This window comes from Phoca vitulina, unplaced genomic scaffold (assembly GCF_004348235.1).
Source record: "Phoca vitulina isolate PV1807 unplaced genomic scaffold, GSC_HSeal_1.0 scaffold6, whole genome shotgun sequence".
Lineage (NCBI taxonomy): Eukaryota > Metazoa > Chordata > Mammalia > Carnivora > Phocidae > Phoca > Phoca vitulina.
Genome location: NW_022589709.1, coordinates 5,430,999 through 5,447,754, shown reverse-complemented (window position 1 = coordinate 5,447,754; position 16,756 = coordinate 5,430,999). Strand labels below are relative to the sequence as shown.

At 41.1% G+C, this 16,756-nt stretch overlaps 1 protein-coding gene across 7 annotated transcripts in view; it reads left to right on the top strand.

The window, feature by feature from the left end:
- Positions 1 to 476: 476 nt before the first annotated feature.
- PWWP2A (PWWP domain containing 2A) overlaps positions 477 to 16,756 on the top strand; it is a 41,830-nt gene continuing 25,550 nt past the window's right edge. For 6 of the 7 annotated variants that reach the window (XM_032403649.1, XM_032403647.1, XM_032403645.1 and 3 more), the window contains exon 1: positions 477 to 1,122. In XM_032403649.1, coding sequence (XP_032259540.1) covers positions 539 to 1,122 — 584 coding nt within the window. In that variant the 5' untranslated portion in view covers positions 477 to 538. Of the gene's footprint in view, positions 1,123 to 2,726; positions 3,096 to 6,933; positions 7,004 to 16,756 lie in introns of those variants that run through there. The other variant, XM_032403648.1, reaches the window with a different exon arrangement.

The window sequence follows — 16,756 nt, the reverse complement described above, 5'->3', positions numbered from 1 at the left end:
TTATTCTAAGGCCCTCCGCGCACGGATTCTTGGGAAGCTGCTCCCCTCCCGCATTCTCTTGTTACTCCTCCCCTCGGTCGCCTTTGAAAGAACTGGCACGCCACGTGATTCTCTCCTTTATTCCCACCTCTGAAAGCCTGACTAATAATGGGCAAGAGCCAAAGCCAACCATAAAACTTTATTTCCTCTTCCAGCCAATAGAAAGAGGCGATAAGTATATGGCTCAGCTTTTGTGACTTCCCCCGTCCCCTCACTCCTCCTCTAAGATTCAACATTTGACAATTCATCCGGCCAATGAGAAGTTCCTACTCTGTATGGGCGGGAGGGAATGACTGGGTGATAGACGCCCCCACCTAGCCAATGGAGTGTCACAAGTGCGGGAGGGGTGTAGGACGGAGCCAATGGCGCGGTGCCAATAACGAGCATCAGGGAAAGGGCGGGACGAAACTGTTCAAGGGAGGGAGGGGAAGGCCCAGGGAACCAAGCAGCGCTGCCGCCGCTGCACCCGGAGCTGGAGGAGGGAGAAGCCAGGAAGAAAATGGCGGCTGTGGCTGCAGAGGCGGCAGCGACTGCAGCGTCCCCCGGGGAGGGGGGCGCCGGCGAGGCCGAGCCGGAGATGGAGCCCATCCCCGGCAGCGAGGCCGGCACTGACCCCCTCCCGGTCACGGCGACGGAAGCATCTGTGCCGGACGGCGAGGCCGACGGGCAGCAGTCTTCTCCTCAGGCCGACGAGCCGCCGCTCCCGCCGCCACCGCCGCCGCCGGGGGAGCTCGCCCGCAGCCCGGAGGCGGCGGGGCCGGAGCTGGAGGCTGAGGAGAAACTGCCCGCCCGGGTAGCGGAGCCGGCGGCAGCCGCGCCTCAGGAAAGACCCGACCTTCCACCTTCCCCTGCACCACCGCCCGAGCAGCCCCCAGCTCCCGAGGAGCGCCAGGAACCGCCGCTGCCCCAGCCCGCAGCCCCGGCGCTCGTGCCGCCGGCGGGCGGGGACTCCGCGGTGTCGCAGCTGATTCCCGGCTCGGAGGTGCGGGTCACGCTGGACCACATCATTGAGGACGCGCTCGTCGTGTCGTTCCGTCTAGGGGAGAAGCTCTTCTCCGGGGTCCTTATGGATCTGTCCAAAAGGTACCGCGCCCGCCCCCAGGACGCCCCCGGGCCCGCTTGGTCCCCAGGGAGGGAGCGAACCAGGACGGCCCCTGTACCCCGGGCTCCCGCCGCCTGCACGCCCTAGGGTCCCGTGCGGGGCAGGGCGCGCGCTCCGAGTGGGGCAGGCGCGCGGGGCCGGGAGAGGGCGGTCCCCGCCCCAGGTGGGCGCCTGTGAGGGCAGGTGTGTTACCAGGTGGGGGGCGCGGGGGCCTGACGGGCTTGCGGAGCTCACCCCTCACCCCCCGGGCTCTCTCCGCGACCTGGCTCTGGCGCACCCACTCTGGGGGCTGGTGGGCTAATGCGAAATGCAGAAGGAGTTTTGCAGAGAACCTGGTGCTGGGCGGGGGACATTGCTCGTGAGGCACTTTTTTTCTTACATTCACCCTTAACGAGGTTGGAGAAAGGGGTGTGCGCATTGGGGTTCCCAAAAGGTTAACTGTCACTCCTTATAGGGGGAAGAGTATTTGTTAGAAATGAACCTCTTGACTGTTACTGTTAGAACTAGAACTAATTACCCTTAGATAACTGTGCTTGCGGTAGGGAAGCACATTTGGCTAATTAAAATGATACTTAAGCCTAAAGAAGAGAGAATTTTTTTCTTTTACCCTTTAGTATCAGGATGATGTGGTACAGAAATGTTCAAATATTGATTTCTAATACTGTAGATACAGTTTATGTATTAAGAGCAGGAAGGTGGAATTCACGCACAAGCCTTTGGCGTAGCACATTTTCATCTTTGATTTAAAATGTGGGCATTGCTTTAAACAGGTAAAGAAGGTATTCTAAGTCTAGAGTTAAGCTAACCTTTTTATTCTCTTCTTTTGCAGATATGAAGTGCAGAGACTCCCATTCACGGCTCTCCATTCTGTTTCCTGCAACAGCACACACTCTGATGGGTATCTCACCTGTTTGGAAATGGCTTACTTTAATATGTTTTATTTTTTATTAAAAATTTTTTTTTATTTGAGAGAGATTGCGAACACAAGCATGAGCAGGGAGAGGGGCAGAAGGACAAGCAGACTCCCCTCTGAGCAGGGAGCCCTGGGGATCGATCCCAGCACCCTGAGATCATGACCTGAGCTGAAGGCAGATGCTTAAGCACCGAGCCACCCAGACGGCCTAGTATGTTTTATTTTTAACTCCTTGTCCTCGCATGAAGACACCAGTGTCGTTTTTCCATTTTGGGGGAAAAATTTTTAAAATACATATGGAAGGCAGTTACAGGGCAGTAGAAATGTGAAAAAATAAAAAAAATATATGTTGAAGTAGGGTGTTTGGGCAGGGGGGAAGATGGGAGCCTTTATAATTTTTTTTTTTTTTTTTTTTAAGATTTTATTTATTTATTTGAGGGAGAGCAGGAGTGGGTGAAGGGTCAGGGGGAGAGAAGAATATCCAAGGAGACTATTCCCTATTGGGGATGCCCCTCCATCCCCTTAACAGGGCTTGATCTCAGGACCCACGAGATCAGGACTTGAGCCGAAACCAAGAGTGGATGCTTAACTAGCTGAGCCATCCAGGTGCTCCACTTTTTTTTTTTTTTTTTTTTTTAAGAGCAAGCATGAAGGGGGGAGAGGGTCAGAGGGAGAGAATCTTAAGGAGACTCCCAGCTGAGCGTGGAGCCCTACACTGGCTCCATCTCAGGACCCATGAGATCCTGAGCCAAAACTGAAGAGTCCTTTCGTTAACCGACAGTCAGCCGGCTGCCCCTATAATTGTTTCTGTACATTGTTTAACCTCAGCAATTTTTTTAGTTTTTCTTTTTTGAGAATTTTGGATTAGGAACTTTGCACTTCTGTTTTCGTAGTTAGCAGATAAGACCAGTGTGCTTTCTACTGATGTATTTAATAGTGGAGAGACTCAGTAGTGTGTATGCTATTGAATCAAACAGAAGTGAAGGCCAGTGATTGTGTGAGAATCTGGATTTCAAATCTGCAAAAGGAAGGTGCAAAAAGGTAAGTTGTTCCTGGAAATGGATTGGATAGTTCTTTCCTCTGTTGAGGTGCTCTTTTTTTTTTTTTTTTTTAATTTTCTTTGATAAGAAATTGCAATTTATTTTTTGAGTTTTGTTCTACTTTGCTAACCCTGATTCTTATAGACAACAATTTCTTTGGTGGAGGGAGCTATTTTTATTATGAACCTTCTGCATTTTTTTTTTTTTAAAGATTTTATTTATTTGACAGAGACAGCAAGAGAGGGAACACAAGAAGGGGGAGTGAGAGAGGGAGAAGCAGGCTTCCCGCTGAGCAGGGAGCCTGACAAGGGGCCCGATCCCAGAACCCTGGGATCATGACCTGAGCCAAAGGCAGACATTTTAACCGACTGAGCCACCCAGGTGCCCCGCATTTTAATGTTTTGAAGTGAAAGGTCTCTGTCATTAAAGTCTTTTTTAAATGTTCGTTAAGGAAACCATATCAGCTTTTCATTTAACAATATTTATTGAGCATATCTGTGTGTAAGGCACCCTTCTAGTATTTTGAATGCTATGAGTTATAGTCCCTGCCTCTGGAAGCTTATATTTGGGAGGTAAGCATTGTGGAATTGGTGAAGAAATAACAGTGTTTTTTAAAATTTAGCACTTGAAGAAATTATTATTGGACTAATGATTGACTAGTTGGGTATCACTTTTTCATGCTGTAATTTGGAAAAATGGATCTGCCTATATATTTTGTAATCTGCCCTTTACCTTGATTGCATACTTGATGCACAGTTTGGGGGTTAAATGATAATCCAGGAGATCCTCTTTATAGATTCTACCATGACCATGACTATAGTAATCAGCTGCTTTATTTTTTTTTTTTACTTTTTAATTTTTTTAAAAAGATTTTATTTGACAGACACATTTAGAGAGGGAACACAAGCAGGGGGGAGTGGGAGAGGGAGAAGCAGGCTTCCAATGAGCAGGGAGCCCGATGCGGGGCTGGATCCCAGGACCCTGGGATCATGACCTGAGCCTAAGGCAGACACTCAACGACTGAGCCACCCAGGTGCCCCAGTAATCAGCTGCTTTAAAATTGGACATTTAATGAAACCTTTGGGTAAAAATAACAAGAGCTTCCTATTATGCACCAGGCATTGTACCACTTGCTTTAGTCTTTATAACCCTGGTGATATTTTTCATTTATATAGGAGGAAATTGAGATTCATTTAATTCGGCCAGTTATTGAGCTTATAAATGGCAAAGTAAGGAGTCAAATGTAGGTTGATCTGATTCTAAAGCTTACACTTTTTCTACTTTTATATTAGAAGGTTGGGCTGGCAAATTTTCTTTTAAACAGTAAAGAATTGCGTATTTCTGCAATTTAGTGCCTATCCTGATTTCAGTAGCTGTATGGGATAATACAAAGGGTATTAGTGTTGGAGCCAAGCAGATTCTTTACGCATTTGCCATTCTTCACCTTCCTGCCATTGTATTATTTTTTGCCTTATTCTTAGTTATTTGATTGAAGAACACATTTTTGAGGATAATCTTTTCGTGGAGAAAAGGAACAGGACACATGTGATTTAAAAAAAAAAGATTGATCTGGACAGAGTGTCAGGGTAGTTGGGGTCTGACTTCTGGTGCCAGGCTCTCCAGTTAACACTGACTTTGGGCAAATCTCCATGCCTCTTTGGGCTCCAGTCTCTCTAGGTCTTATGAGGCGAATTCATTTTGATTTTAGGCAGTTCACCAACCCAAACAAGCAAAAAAAATTTCATGCCTCAGTTTATATATAAAGTGAATAGGGTGACAGGTGGTCTGGCTTTTCTGTACCATCCCAGTTTGAACTCACGCCTTCAAAGTAGCTTGCTTTGGCTACTATACAAATGACATGGTCACCCTAAAAATGAAAATACTTGAATATCTGATTAAAAACTGATTTATAGGATTTATTTGAAAAAACCCTTTAAGGCATTCTTTTATTTTTAAAAAAATTTTTTAAAGATGTTATTTTATTTACTTGAGAGCGAGCACAGAGGGTGAGGAAGAAGCAGACTCCCTACTGAGCCAGGAGCCTGATGTGGGGCTGGATCCCAGGACCCTGAGATCATGACCTGAGCCACACAGGCGCCCCCATTTTTTAGTTTATTCTAGGCTCCTCCACTGTTGTTTTATACCCAGCTCTCTTAGGTAGTTTGAATTACCTGCCTACTCCTGAATTCATTAGCAATATGTAATGACAGTAATCTAATACTAGCAGATAAAAATAATCAGCTAACCCACAAATTGTTTGGCTTTCTTACTCCCTTTTCTTTCTTAACCTAGGCTTTTGAAATTTTGACCTAAGTGCATTTATTTCTTTTAGCATTCTATAATAAGCATTCCTTCACGTTGCTAAACTGTCTTAATGATTATTTTAGAGAGGATAATAAATTTTTTTTAATAATTTTTTTGTTTTATTTTTTATTATGGGAAATGAACCTCAATGTATGTATTATCCTTGCTTTGACATTTATCAACTATTAAGACTTATTTCATCATATGCCCACCTCCACTGGATTATTTTGAAGCAAATCTTAAACATATTTCTTCACTGTAAGAATTTCGGTATAGATCTCTAAAAAGATAAAGATTTTAAGGCCATAATGTACAACTGTTAACTGCACCTAAAATAACTGCGGCAGTTCCTTTCTATCGTCCTATGGCCCACCTAGTCAGTGTTAAAATTTCACAGTGTCTGAAGATTAATATCTCAATCAACATCTAAGTTTTGTTTAAATTAGGATCCAAGTAAAGTTTGTACATTGCAATTGGTTGATGAGTTTCATAAATTTTTCATTTGTAGTTCTCTTGCCATTATATTTCCTTGAAGTTTATTTGTTAAACCATGGACTTCGGCAGAATTTCCCACATTTTAGATTTTTTTCCAATTGCATCCCATTGGAAGTTTTAAAAATAGTTTTTTTCCTTCAGGAGCAAACCGAAGGGGCAACCACAGCCCTCTGAGGGCCTCTTTTGAAAGTCCCATATTTTGGGTCTGTAGAAATGATATGGACATCTCTTGCCTGCTTGCACACTTTAGACCTATCCCTTAAACACACATCCAACTTTAATAATTCCAAATATAGAAAAATTTAACCAGTCAAGATTATCTGCAAAGGGTAAAAGTCTTCAGCCCTAGTTTCTTTCTTTTCTTTTTTTTTAAGATTTTATTTATTTATTTGACAGAGCTAGAGCAGGAACACAAGCAGGGGGAGTGGGAGAGGGAGAAGCAGGCTTCCTGCTGAGCAGAGAGCCCGATGGGGGGCTCGATCCCAGGACCCTGGGATCATGACCTGAGCGGAAGGCAGAGGCTTAACGACTGAGCCACCCAGGCGTCCCCAGCCCTAGTTTCTGAAAAGGTACTGTCAGCTTTCTCAGTCAATACCTGAAGGAACAGTATTTACTGGGACCTGTGGTTTCTAATTACACAGAGGGATCATTTCAACTGTTTATTCCTGTTCTCCATCATCTTGAAAAGTAGTTCTAAAGCCACTTTGAAATCCTGAAAAATCTGTCTTGAATTCCTTTTTTTTTGGATCTGATATGAATTAAGGAGTCATGAAGTAAATGTTTATGCATAAAAACTCTTGTGCATTTTAATTTTGTGGTACATGCTTATTAAAGGTTGTAGGTAGTTCTATTTCAGAATTCACCTTTTACAAATACTGTGTGTGTCTACAGGGTATGGTTGCATTAAAAAAAATTGAGGTGATTTCTTTAAAAAACTGCAGGTTTCACTAAGTTCTTAAAATAATTTGTAGAAAAGTTGTTTGTTTTTTTTTTTTTTTTAAGGAAATATAAACCAAGACAATGATTTTTTTTCTTTACAGAGACCATGAAACGTATGGTGCAATAGCTCTACTTTTGGTGGGAAAAATATACAGCCATTCTGGTGAAGCAGTGAGTAGTGGTATTAGTAGCTTATACTAAGCATCCAGGTCGAGAATTTAGGTCCTCAAGTAGTATGCTTGAATGATTGTGTTGAGTTGTACATATTTAAAACATTTTTTTTTGGTGATTAGTCTGCTTATATCCCAAGGTGTTGATAAAGAGTTCCCACAGAAGATAGCACAGAGGCAAGTGCCACTTTCTGACCCAGACAGTTTTAGGACACCCACTACTAAAGCAGCGTATATGCTGTATTGAGAGTGCGCTCTTCCCTCTAACATGTTGGACTGCCATGTGTGTGGGTTTTTTTTTTTTTTTTTTTAGGTGATGAATTGTTGGACGTTAAAAACCTAGTTTGAGTGTAAAGAATCTTGTAACAAACATCATGGTGTTAAAAACAGATTTTAAAACTAAATTTTATAAACTAGATAACTAGATGTTGTAAACACAAACTATGCCAGGCATGTTTTAATGGACTTGGGGCTTCTAATGAGGTTAATTTTCAGCCTTTTATGTGTAAGACAGACCATACTTCACTGTGTATTGTCTAAAGCAAAGTTTTTTTTTTTTAAGATTTTATTTATTTATTTGACAGAGAGAGAGAGACAGCGAGAGGGAACACAAGCAGGGGGAGTGGGAGAGGGAGAAGCAGGCTTCCCGCTGAGCAGGGAGCCCGATGCAGGGCTAGATCCCAGGACCCTGGGATCATGACCTGAGCCGAAGGCAGACGCTTGAACGACTGAAGCACCCAGGCGCCCCTAAAGTAAAGTTCTTGATGAAACTAGGCTTAAGCTTCCTAAGATCCATTTTTCTGTAGGGGAATGTTAAAGGGTTTGTGTAGTATGTGCTCATCCCTGTTATCTGTTAGGCTGAGTTAATGACACATTGATAAAAAACGAAAGATGTTCTTAGTACTTAGTTGTGCCTATGAAGTGCATTCTTATTTCTTGATATTTATTGGCCCTTTTCTCCCTAAATTCCCTGATTAATTCAGGCACACATTACCAGCAGAACAGAGCTTGCTCTAGTGGCAGATCTTGCAAGAAAGTAAGTGGAGGTTAAGTTACACTTTGGGTGGATTTAATATAGAATGTTTTTACTAAACACTTCAGGCAGTGGTCCTCTAAACAAATGTGCTTAAGATTTATGAGCTCCACTGCAATTTGCAGTTTTAACCAATGATTCTGATGCAGGTGATTCTTGTACCATATTTGGAGATAAGTAATTTTTAGGGAGTAGTTTTGCCAAAATAGTAGGACCATAAATTTGTTAAACCTGTTTTAAAAGTTACTGGTTAATTTTGATTGGGATGTAATTACAAAGTAAGCAATACATGTGGGGATGGGCCACTTGGGTGGCAGATCCAGATCCTTATTATAGAACTGGTAATTAGACATGCAAATAGGTTTCTTTTTTTTTTTTTTTTTTTTAAAGATTTTTATTTATTTATTTATTTATTTGACAGAGAGAGACAGCGAGAGAGGGAACACAAGCAGGGGGAGTGGGAGAGGGAGAAGCAGGCTTCCCGCCGAGCAGGGAGCCCGATGCGGGGCTCGATCCCAGGACCCTGGGATCATGACCTGAGCCGAAGGCAGCCGCTTAACCAACTGAGCCACCCAGGCGCCCCGCAAATAGGTTTCTTAAATTTGGTTGCCTACTAGGAGTTCAGTAGTTCATAACTTTCATCTTTTTCCCTTGGACCAATTTTTTATACAGTCACCTTATACCTTACAACAGAATAGTGGTTTTTAGCCTTTTAAAACTCAGACCTCCAGTAATATTTGATTTTCACTTTCTGCATATTCCCACCATCTAGGAAGGTTGCCAGTCTTCACTGTAATTAACAATAGCTACTATATTTCTCACTCTTAAACTAGTCACTGGGACAAGCACTTTGTATACACTGTTCTCAGTTTACTCTCTGGGAAGTCTAGTAAAGTAAATTCCACTAATCCCCATTTCACAGATAAAGACACTGAGGCTCAGAGAGATTAAGTAAATTGCCTAAAATTACATATTTTATATTTATATTAAAATATTTTATATTTATCTTATATTAAAATATAAACTATTAGTAGATAAAAGATGCCCTTTTTGAACAATATGCAGTTGTCTAAGATTTGAAAACAATCCTGTTCTAAATCTAATATATTCTGTATTTTTACCATTATCATTTAGCTTATGATTTTGATGGGGAGTTACCTTGGTAGGGTAGAAATGATAGAGCTCTTTGTCCTCTCTCAACCAGGCAATAGCTGCTTGCTTTTAAAATAGGAATTGCTCTTCAGTTTAATTTAGTGAACACTTGGGGCATTTTTGGAAATGGGGTTTCTTCTTTATATATGGTCCTGGGATGTTTTGCCTTGGTTGGCCTGGCCCTGGCAACAGTGGAGTCCACGTGCTGAGAGAGGAACTACAAAATGTCAGATTTGAAGCTTACTGAGCACAAGATCAGCATATGTTAAGTGCCGGATGGCTGAATTGGAAAATAGTTTATAAAGATTAAAACTGTAAGTTGTTGAACAGCCTGTTTTTGGTAAAATAGGAATAGAGAAATAAATTGAATAGATTGTTCTGTTTTGTTTTTTAAAGTTAGTCTGTTGAGAAATCATTTAGGCCTCTGTGTGGTGGGCCCCATTAGACATAATACAAAAGAAATATTAAAAGTACTTAGAATTCATAATGGAAACAAAGAAAATGTAAAACTGCTTATTGGTATCTTGGAGCCAGGACCAAGGGAATTCTGTTCAAGAATTTACAAACTGGGGGTGCCTGAGTGGCTGAGTCGTTAAGCGTCTGCCTTCGGCTTAGGTCATGATCCCAGGGTCCTGGGATCGAGCCCCGCATCAGGCTCCCTACTCTGCAGGAAGCCTGCTTCTCCCTCTCCCACTCCCCCTGCTTGTGTTCCCTCTCTCGCTGTGTCTCTGTCAAATAAGTAAATAAAATCTTAAAAAAAAAAAGAATTTTCAAACTGTTTTCTTGATGGTTATTTTTAAAAAGAATTTACTATTAAGGAGTAATAATTTGAATACCATACAGATGGCATACAGATGTTATTACTATTTATACTTTTCAAAAGACTGAAGCATAAGTGTTTTCTCTATCTGTAGGTGTCTCCATTTTTTATTTCCAAACCTAGTTAGCCAGGTAAGTTTTTAGAGGATGGTTTGAACGTACATGATTGGGAGCTTAAACTCTAAATTATTAGTGTTTAACCCCCTGCCCTCTTCAAAAGCTATCCATGTTATAAAAGAGGATTAGATAGACTTTTAAAAGATGGAGTACATTTTTATGGTTAGAGAGATGTTATTTTATTTTATTTTTTTTTAAAGATTTTATTTATTTTTTTGACAGAGACACACAGCGAGAGAGGGAACACAAGCAGGGGGAGTGGAGAGGGAGAAGCAGGCTTTCCCGCAGAGCAGGGAGCCCGATGCGGGGCTGGATCCCAGGACACTGGGATCATGACCTGAGCCGAAGGCAGACACCTGAACGACTGAGCCACCCAGGTGCCCCGAGAGATGTTATTTTAAAACGTTTATGCAGCCTCCCTCCCTATCAGTTACTTTTAAAAGATATTTCCTGGTATTCCAGTTCATAATTGGTGCATATTTTTTTTTTTTTTTAAAGATTTTATTTATTTATTTGACAGAGACACAGCAAGAGAGGGAACACAAGCAGGGGGAGTGGGAAAGGGAGAAACAGGCTTCCCGCGGAGCAGGGAGCCCGATGCGGGGCTCGATCCCAGGACCCTGGGATCATGACCTGAGCCGAAGGCAGACGCTTAACGACTGAGCCACCCAGGCGCCCCAATTGGTGCATATTTTGTTTTTATCTTGATAAAGTCATCCTTCCTACCTCCGTGCCCATTTGGGTACCCATAGTCTCTGCAAATTGCTCTTGTAATACTTGGGAGTTTTTAATTAAAAACATCATATTCACTTGTTAATAAAATTGAACACATTTTAACTTTAATAATTACCATATATTGTGCCTACTTCCTGTGTAGTAGGACCTGAGATGAACAATTATGCATGTTTTTTTTTTTTTAAATCTTTTTTAAAAGATTTTTAAAATTTAAGAGCTCGCAAGTGCCTGTGAGTGGGGGAGGGGCAAAAGGGGAGAGAGGCAGAGATTCTCAAGCAGACTCCACCCTCAGGTGTGGCTTGATCTTCCGACCCTGAGAACATGACCTAAGCTGAAACCAAGACTTGGTGCTCAATAGACTGAGCTACCCAGGTGCCCCTTTTTATGCATATTCTTAATTAATCTAGATGACAATTCTTTGAAGTTACTTAACTACAATTCCAGTGTCCAAAAGCTCTGAAAACTGAACTTTTTATTACTTTCTGGTGGGAAAACCTAACGTGACTGAAATTATGTGAGATTATTATATCTGTATATCCCATTTAGTGTGAACGTTTTTTCATTTGATTGTTGAAGCATTAATGTGCTTGATAATAGGCTGCTTATTATCTCAAAAAGCCAGAAAAATTCCAAATTCTGAAGCCTGTCTATCTGCACAGGAGAAAAGAGCATGTGGACCTGTCCGCACGTGCACTCCCTTGGTGGGGAAGTGGAGGTGGTGGAGTGGGCTTAAGTCACAAGTCACTGGATGAAACAAGGGAGGCAGGAGCAGCAAGGAACCTGGCTTCCGGGTTGACCGCTTGGATTCACAGCCTGGCTCTACTCCTTACTAGCTGTGTGGTGTTGGGAAGGTCACTTACCCTCTCTGTAAAATGGGGGTAGAACAAATAACTTTCCTAAAAGGGTTGTGGTCATTAAATGAATTAATGTGAATAAGTACATACTTAAATAGCTGCTGGCACACAGTAAGTGCTGTATGTGGTAGCTGTTAGGACTTTTAAGAGGTAGCTCCTAAGTGGCAGGATTAATTAATACGGGTTTGCTTGACTGGCCACTAACCTAAATCCTGTTGTATTGCAGTGTAGTCTGTATCTTCAGAATACCTTGAAATGATCTGTAGAAGCTTCAAAGTATAACTTTACCCTTCTGTAAAGAAGGATGATACTTCTATTTTACTAGGGAATGAGATAACTAGGAGATGCTTGGATAATGTATGGTATAGAATGTTTCTTAATCTTTTCTACCCAATAACCCCTTAGGGCAGATGGCTTGTGAGGAAATTACGAGCTGTGTCATGAAGAAAAAGTTATTACTGGATTTGACCAATAAAGCAAACTTTTTAGCATTTTGCCATGTTTGCTGTATTGGTCTTTAAAAGTATTTTTTCTTGAACTGTTTTGAGAGTAGGTTGCATACATCATTCTCCTTTACCCCTCCATACTTGTGCATTTATTTAAGATCAATATAGTTTTCAAATCCAAGAAACGGAGTACTTTAGTTTGTAGCCCATATTTCATTATTTTGTCAATTTTTTCAATAATGTCCTTTTAAAGTTTTTCCTCCTCCAGTAAATGATCATGTATTGCATTCAATTGCCATAGAATATATGTAATAGGCACTATTCCTCAATTTAGGTTTCTCTGATGATCGCTCACGAGAGGTTCAGGTTACACAGGTGACGCAGTGTTCTCAGGGTCCACGTCTGCCCTCATTGCTGATGTTCACTTAGATTCTCAGGTCAGGTCCTTGTCCTGTTACTCCTCAGTGTAGTTACTGTTACTTCCCTTGTACTAATCATTCCTTTACTACCGTGAAAATAAACTGCTTTTCATCAAACTTTCCCCTCAGTGTTAGGTAGATATACAGTTAAAAATTTTTAAGAATTGGGGTGCCTGGGTGGCTCAGATGGTTAAGCGTCTGCCTTTGGCTCAGGTCATGATCTCAGGGTCCTGGGATTGAGTCCCGCATCGGGTTCCCTGCTCAGTGCAGAGCCTGCTTCTCCCTCTCCCTCTGCCACTCCTTCTGCTTGTGCTCTTCTGTCTATCTCTCTGTCAAATAAATAAATAAAATCTTTTAAAAAAAAAATTTTTTTAAGAATTGTGGAAAAAGACACACATGCTATCTTAACCATTTTTTCAAAAGATTTATTTATTTCAGGGGGGCAGAGGGAGAGAGAGAATATCAAGCCGACTCCCCGCTGAGCACAAAGCCCGAAGCCCAGCATGGGGGCTGAAATCATGACCTGGGCTGAAATCAAGAGTCGGACTGCACCACCCAGGCACTCCCAACCTTTTTTTTTTTTTTTTTTTTTTTTTTTTAAAGATTTCATTTATTTGAGAGAGAAAGAGAGCATGAGTGGGGAGGGGCAGAGGGAGAAGCAGGTTCCCGCGGCGTGCAGAGCCCGACGGCAGGGGGCTAGATCCAGGACTCCAGGATCATAACCCTAGTGGAAGACAGATGCTTAACCCACTGAGCCACCCAGGTGCCCCAAGGTACCCCCCCCATCTTAACCATTTTTAAGTGTATAGTTCAGTAACTAGTGTTAAGTACATTCACATTGTTGTGAAACAGATCTCCAGAACTTTTTAATCTTGTAAAACTAAAACTCCAGATGCATTAAACAACTCCCCATTTCCCCCTCCCCGCAGTCCTGACAACCACCAGTTCTACTCTTGTTTGTCTGATTTTGACTACTTTAGATCTGTAAGTGGAATCATAGAGGCTCTTTTTGTTTCTGGCTTATTGCACTTAGCATAATGTTCTCAAGGTTCATCCATGTTGTAACGTGACAGGATTTCCATTTTAAGGCTGAAGAGTATTCCATTGTATGTACATACCACATTTTATTTATCCATTTGTTGATGGGTGCTTGGGTTTCCACTTTTTGGCTATTGTGAATAATGCTGCTAGGAACACGGGTGTGCAAATATCTCTTGGAGACCCTGTTTTCGATTATTTTGGATATATGTACAGAAGTGTGTACTGGCTTGAATTTTTAATTTTGGGGTGCTTAGATACACATTTTTATTTATGTAAAATTTTCTTCTGTGCACAGCTTATTGAATTAATTTCATTTATCCTGAGATTAAATTTTGACATAACCAATCTCCAGAGATGGAATGTGAACCAAAATAAGTTTGCTTTATAATTTTCCCTCCTTTATGATTTAACCTGTTGCTAATTTAAGGAAGAAATAATTTCTGAAAACAACTGCTTGAATTGAAATGAGTCTGGATTACTATTTTTCATGTGGTTAATTGCATATAAATTTTTCTTACTGTAGATTCTTTAAGAGAACATAATTTTGGGAAGGAAAGGTTTCTTTTTGTTTTCTGTTTATTGGAGGGAAGTCTGAGCCAGCCAGAACATTGGGGCCTGTCTCAACTAACCCTCCTGAATTTTTTGAGTGTCAAATTCTTCAGGATCTCTGTTTGCTTGCCTAAAATATGAATCCTTAGTTTCTTTATTTTTACTGTACAATATTTTTAGAAGAATTTCCTTTTAAAGTAGGAGCTTGGCAACCAGAATTTGAAAGAAGAAAATGAGAATCAGTTGTGCACTATTAAACTATTGTAAACAGGAAGGAAAAGAGTATAATCCTAGGTCAGAGATAAGGTGATTGAGGTTGCTGTGAAGTTAATGTTGATAAACAAACAATATATCAGCATTTATTTTTTTATTTTTTAAAATATATCAGCATTTAAAAAATACTTTCAGCATAAGAGGTAAGAGTTGTTGGTAAACATTTTTTATTTTGTTTGAAGTATTCCTGTGGAAAGGGAATTTTGATGATAGTTTTCACTCTAAGAAGTGATACATATCTAGGTATAGGATTGATTGGTAATGCTAGAAATCTTAAGCAAATACCATAATTTTATCAGTGGGTGAATAAAAGCTTCATTTAGTCAAATCTAGAATCATCAGTAAAATTCAGACCTCTAGAATGGAACCTAAATACCAGAAAATATTCTTATCCTTTCTATAATTATAAGTCACTTTTTGAATTCTAGCTTATTAAATACTCTATATTACATTTGTTTCACCTTTACATTAGGTGAGGATCCTTTTTCTCTTTCTCTTGCCTTGACACAAAATAACTATTAAGCCCCAGTATTCTCCTCCTCAAAATTTTGGCTATCATTACTCCTAAATTACTAAGAAGGTAGCTAGTTTTAAAACTTTATTGTATAGATTCACAGGAATTTGCAAAGACAGTTCAGAGGTCTCTGGTACTAAGCTATTTTTATTTATTTATATTTTTTAAAGGTTTTTTTCTTCATTGATTTTTTTTTTTTTTTTTAATTTTGGGAGGGAGCCCACGAGCGAGTGGAGTGGGAGGTGAGGGGCAGAGGCAGAGGGAGAGAGAATCTCAAGCAAACTCCCCATTGAGTGGGGAGCCCAACACAGGCTCAAACGCACAACCGTGAGATCATGACCTGAGCTGAAACCCAAGTCTGATGCTTAACTGACAGCCACCCAGGTGCCCCAAAAGATTTTTTATTTGTAAGTAAACTCTGCACCCAACCTGGGGCTCAAACTCACAACTCCAAGATCGAGTCACATGCTCCACTGACTGAGTCAGCCAGGCTCCCCAGAAATTTTTATTTATTTATTTAGTTTTTAAAGATTTTATTTGACAGAGAGAGACACAGCCAGAGAGGGAACACAAGCAGGGGGAGCTGGAGAGGGAGAAGCAGGCTTCCCGCTGAGCAGGGAACCCAATGTGGGGCTCTATCCCAGGACACTGGGATCATGACCTGAGCCAAAGGCAGACGCTTAATGACTGAGCCACCCAGGCGCCCCTCCCCAGAAATTTTTAATTAAGCCATAATACCTGAATATTTTTCCTTTAGAATTTTTGGGTAGTGGTTAAAGAATACTGAAAATAGGTAAGGGTTAGGATGAGTCACTGATATGCTAATAAATACTTTTTTTTTTTAAGATTTTATTTGTTTGACAGAGACAGCAAGAGAGGGAACACAAGCAGGGGGAGTGGGAGAGGAAGAAGCAGTCTCCCCGCTGAGCAGGGAGCCTGATGCGGGGCTCGATCCTAGGATTCCGGGATCATGACCTGAGCTGAAGGCAGACGCTTAGCAACTGAGCCACCCCAGTGCCCCAATAAATACTTTCTTGTTGCCTGAAGAAGGGGTGGAGAAAAGAGGACAGATGCTTTTGCGTCTTATTGCTCAAGTCTTAAAGAATTTGTGAAAAGTTCTTCTCGAAAAAGCTCAAGCAAGGATACTAGTCAGGCTTTCACATCTCGAATGATTCAAATCCTCCTCTGCTGAGGTGAGCATTCACATGAGACATAAATACCTTCACGTTAGAAAAAGCTAAAGCAAAAGTGTTTGCTAAAAATTTAAGTCCTGTGTTCCCCCCCTGACCCAGGGGAGGGTCTTATGATTCAGTCTTGGGGTAGGGCTTAGCAATCTTCATTTTCAAACACCACAGAGTGTTGCAGATTTCTAGAGAACACACTTGAGAAATTAGATTTTGGGATTTTTAAGAGAACATAGTTTTTTTTTGTTGTTGTTGTTGTTTTTAAATAGGCTCCATGCCCAGTGTGGGGCTTGAACTCACCACTCTGAGATCGAGTCACATGCTCTACTGACTGAATCAGCCAGGTGCACGAAGAGGATGTAGTTTTGTTGCTACTTTATATTCTTATTAAGGTTACAGTTTCATAAATTGATGGTTTTCAGAATTTTGAGCATAGTTACAAATGTATTTTACATGTGGATGTGTATATACATATACATATGAAACAGTTCCATTGCAGTTACATATATTTAGACTCTGATTTTTAATATTTAAATCATAGTTGTGATCCTGGAAATCGATTTCACAACCAACATCTTCACCATTAGTTTGAAAACACCGTTATGATACTAATAAGTA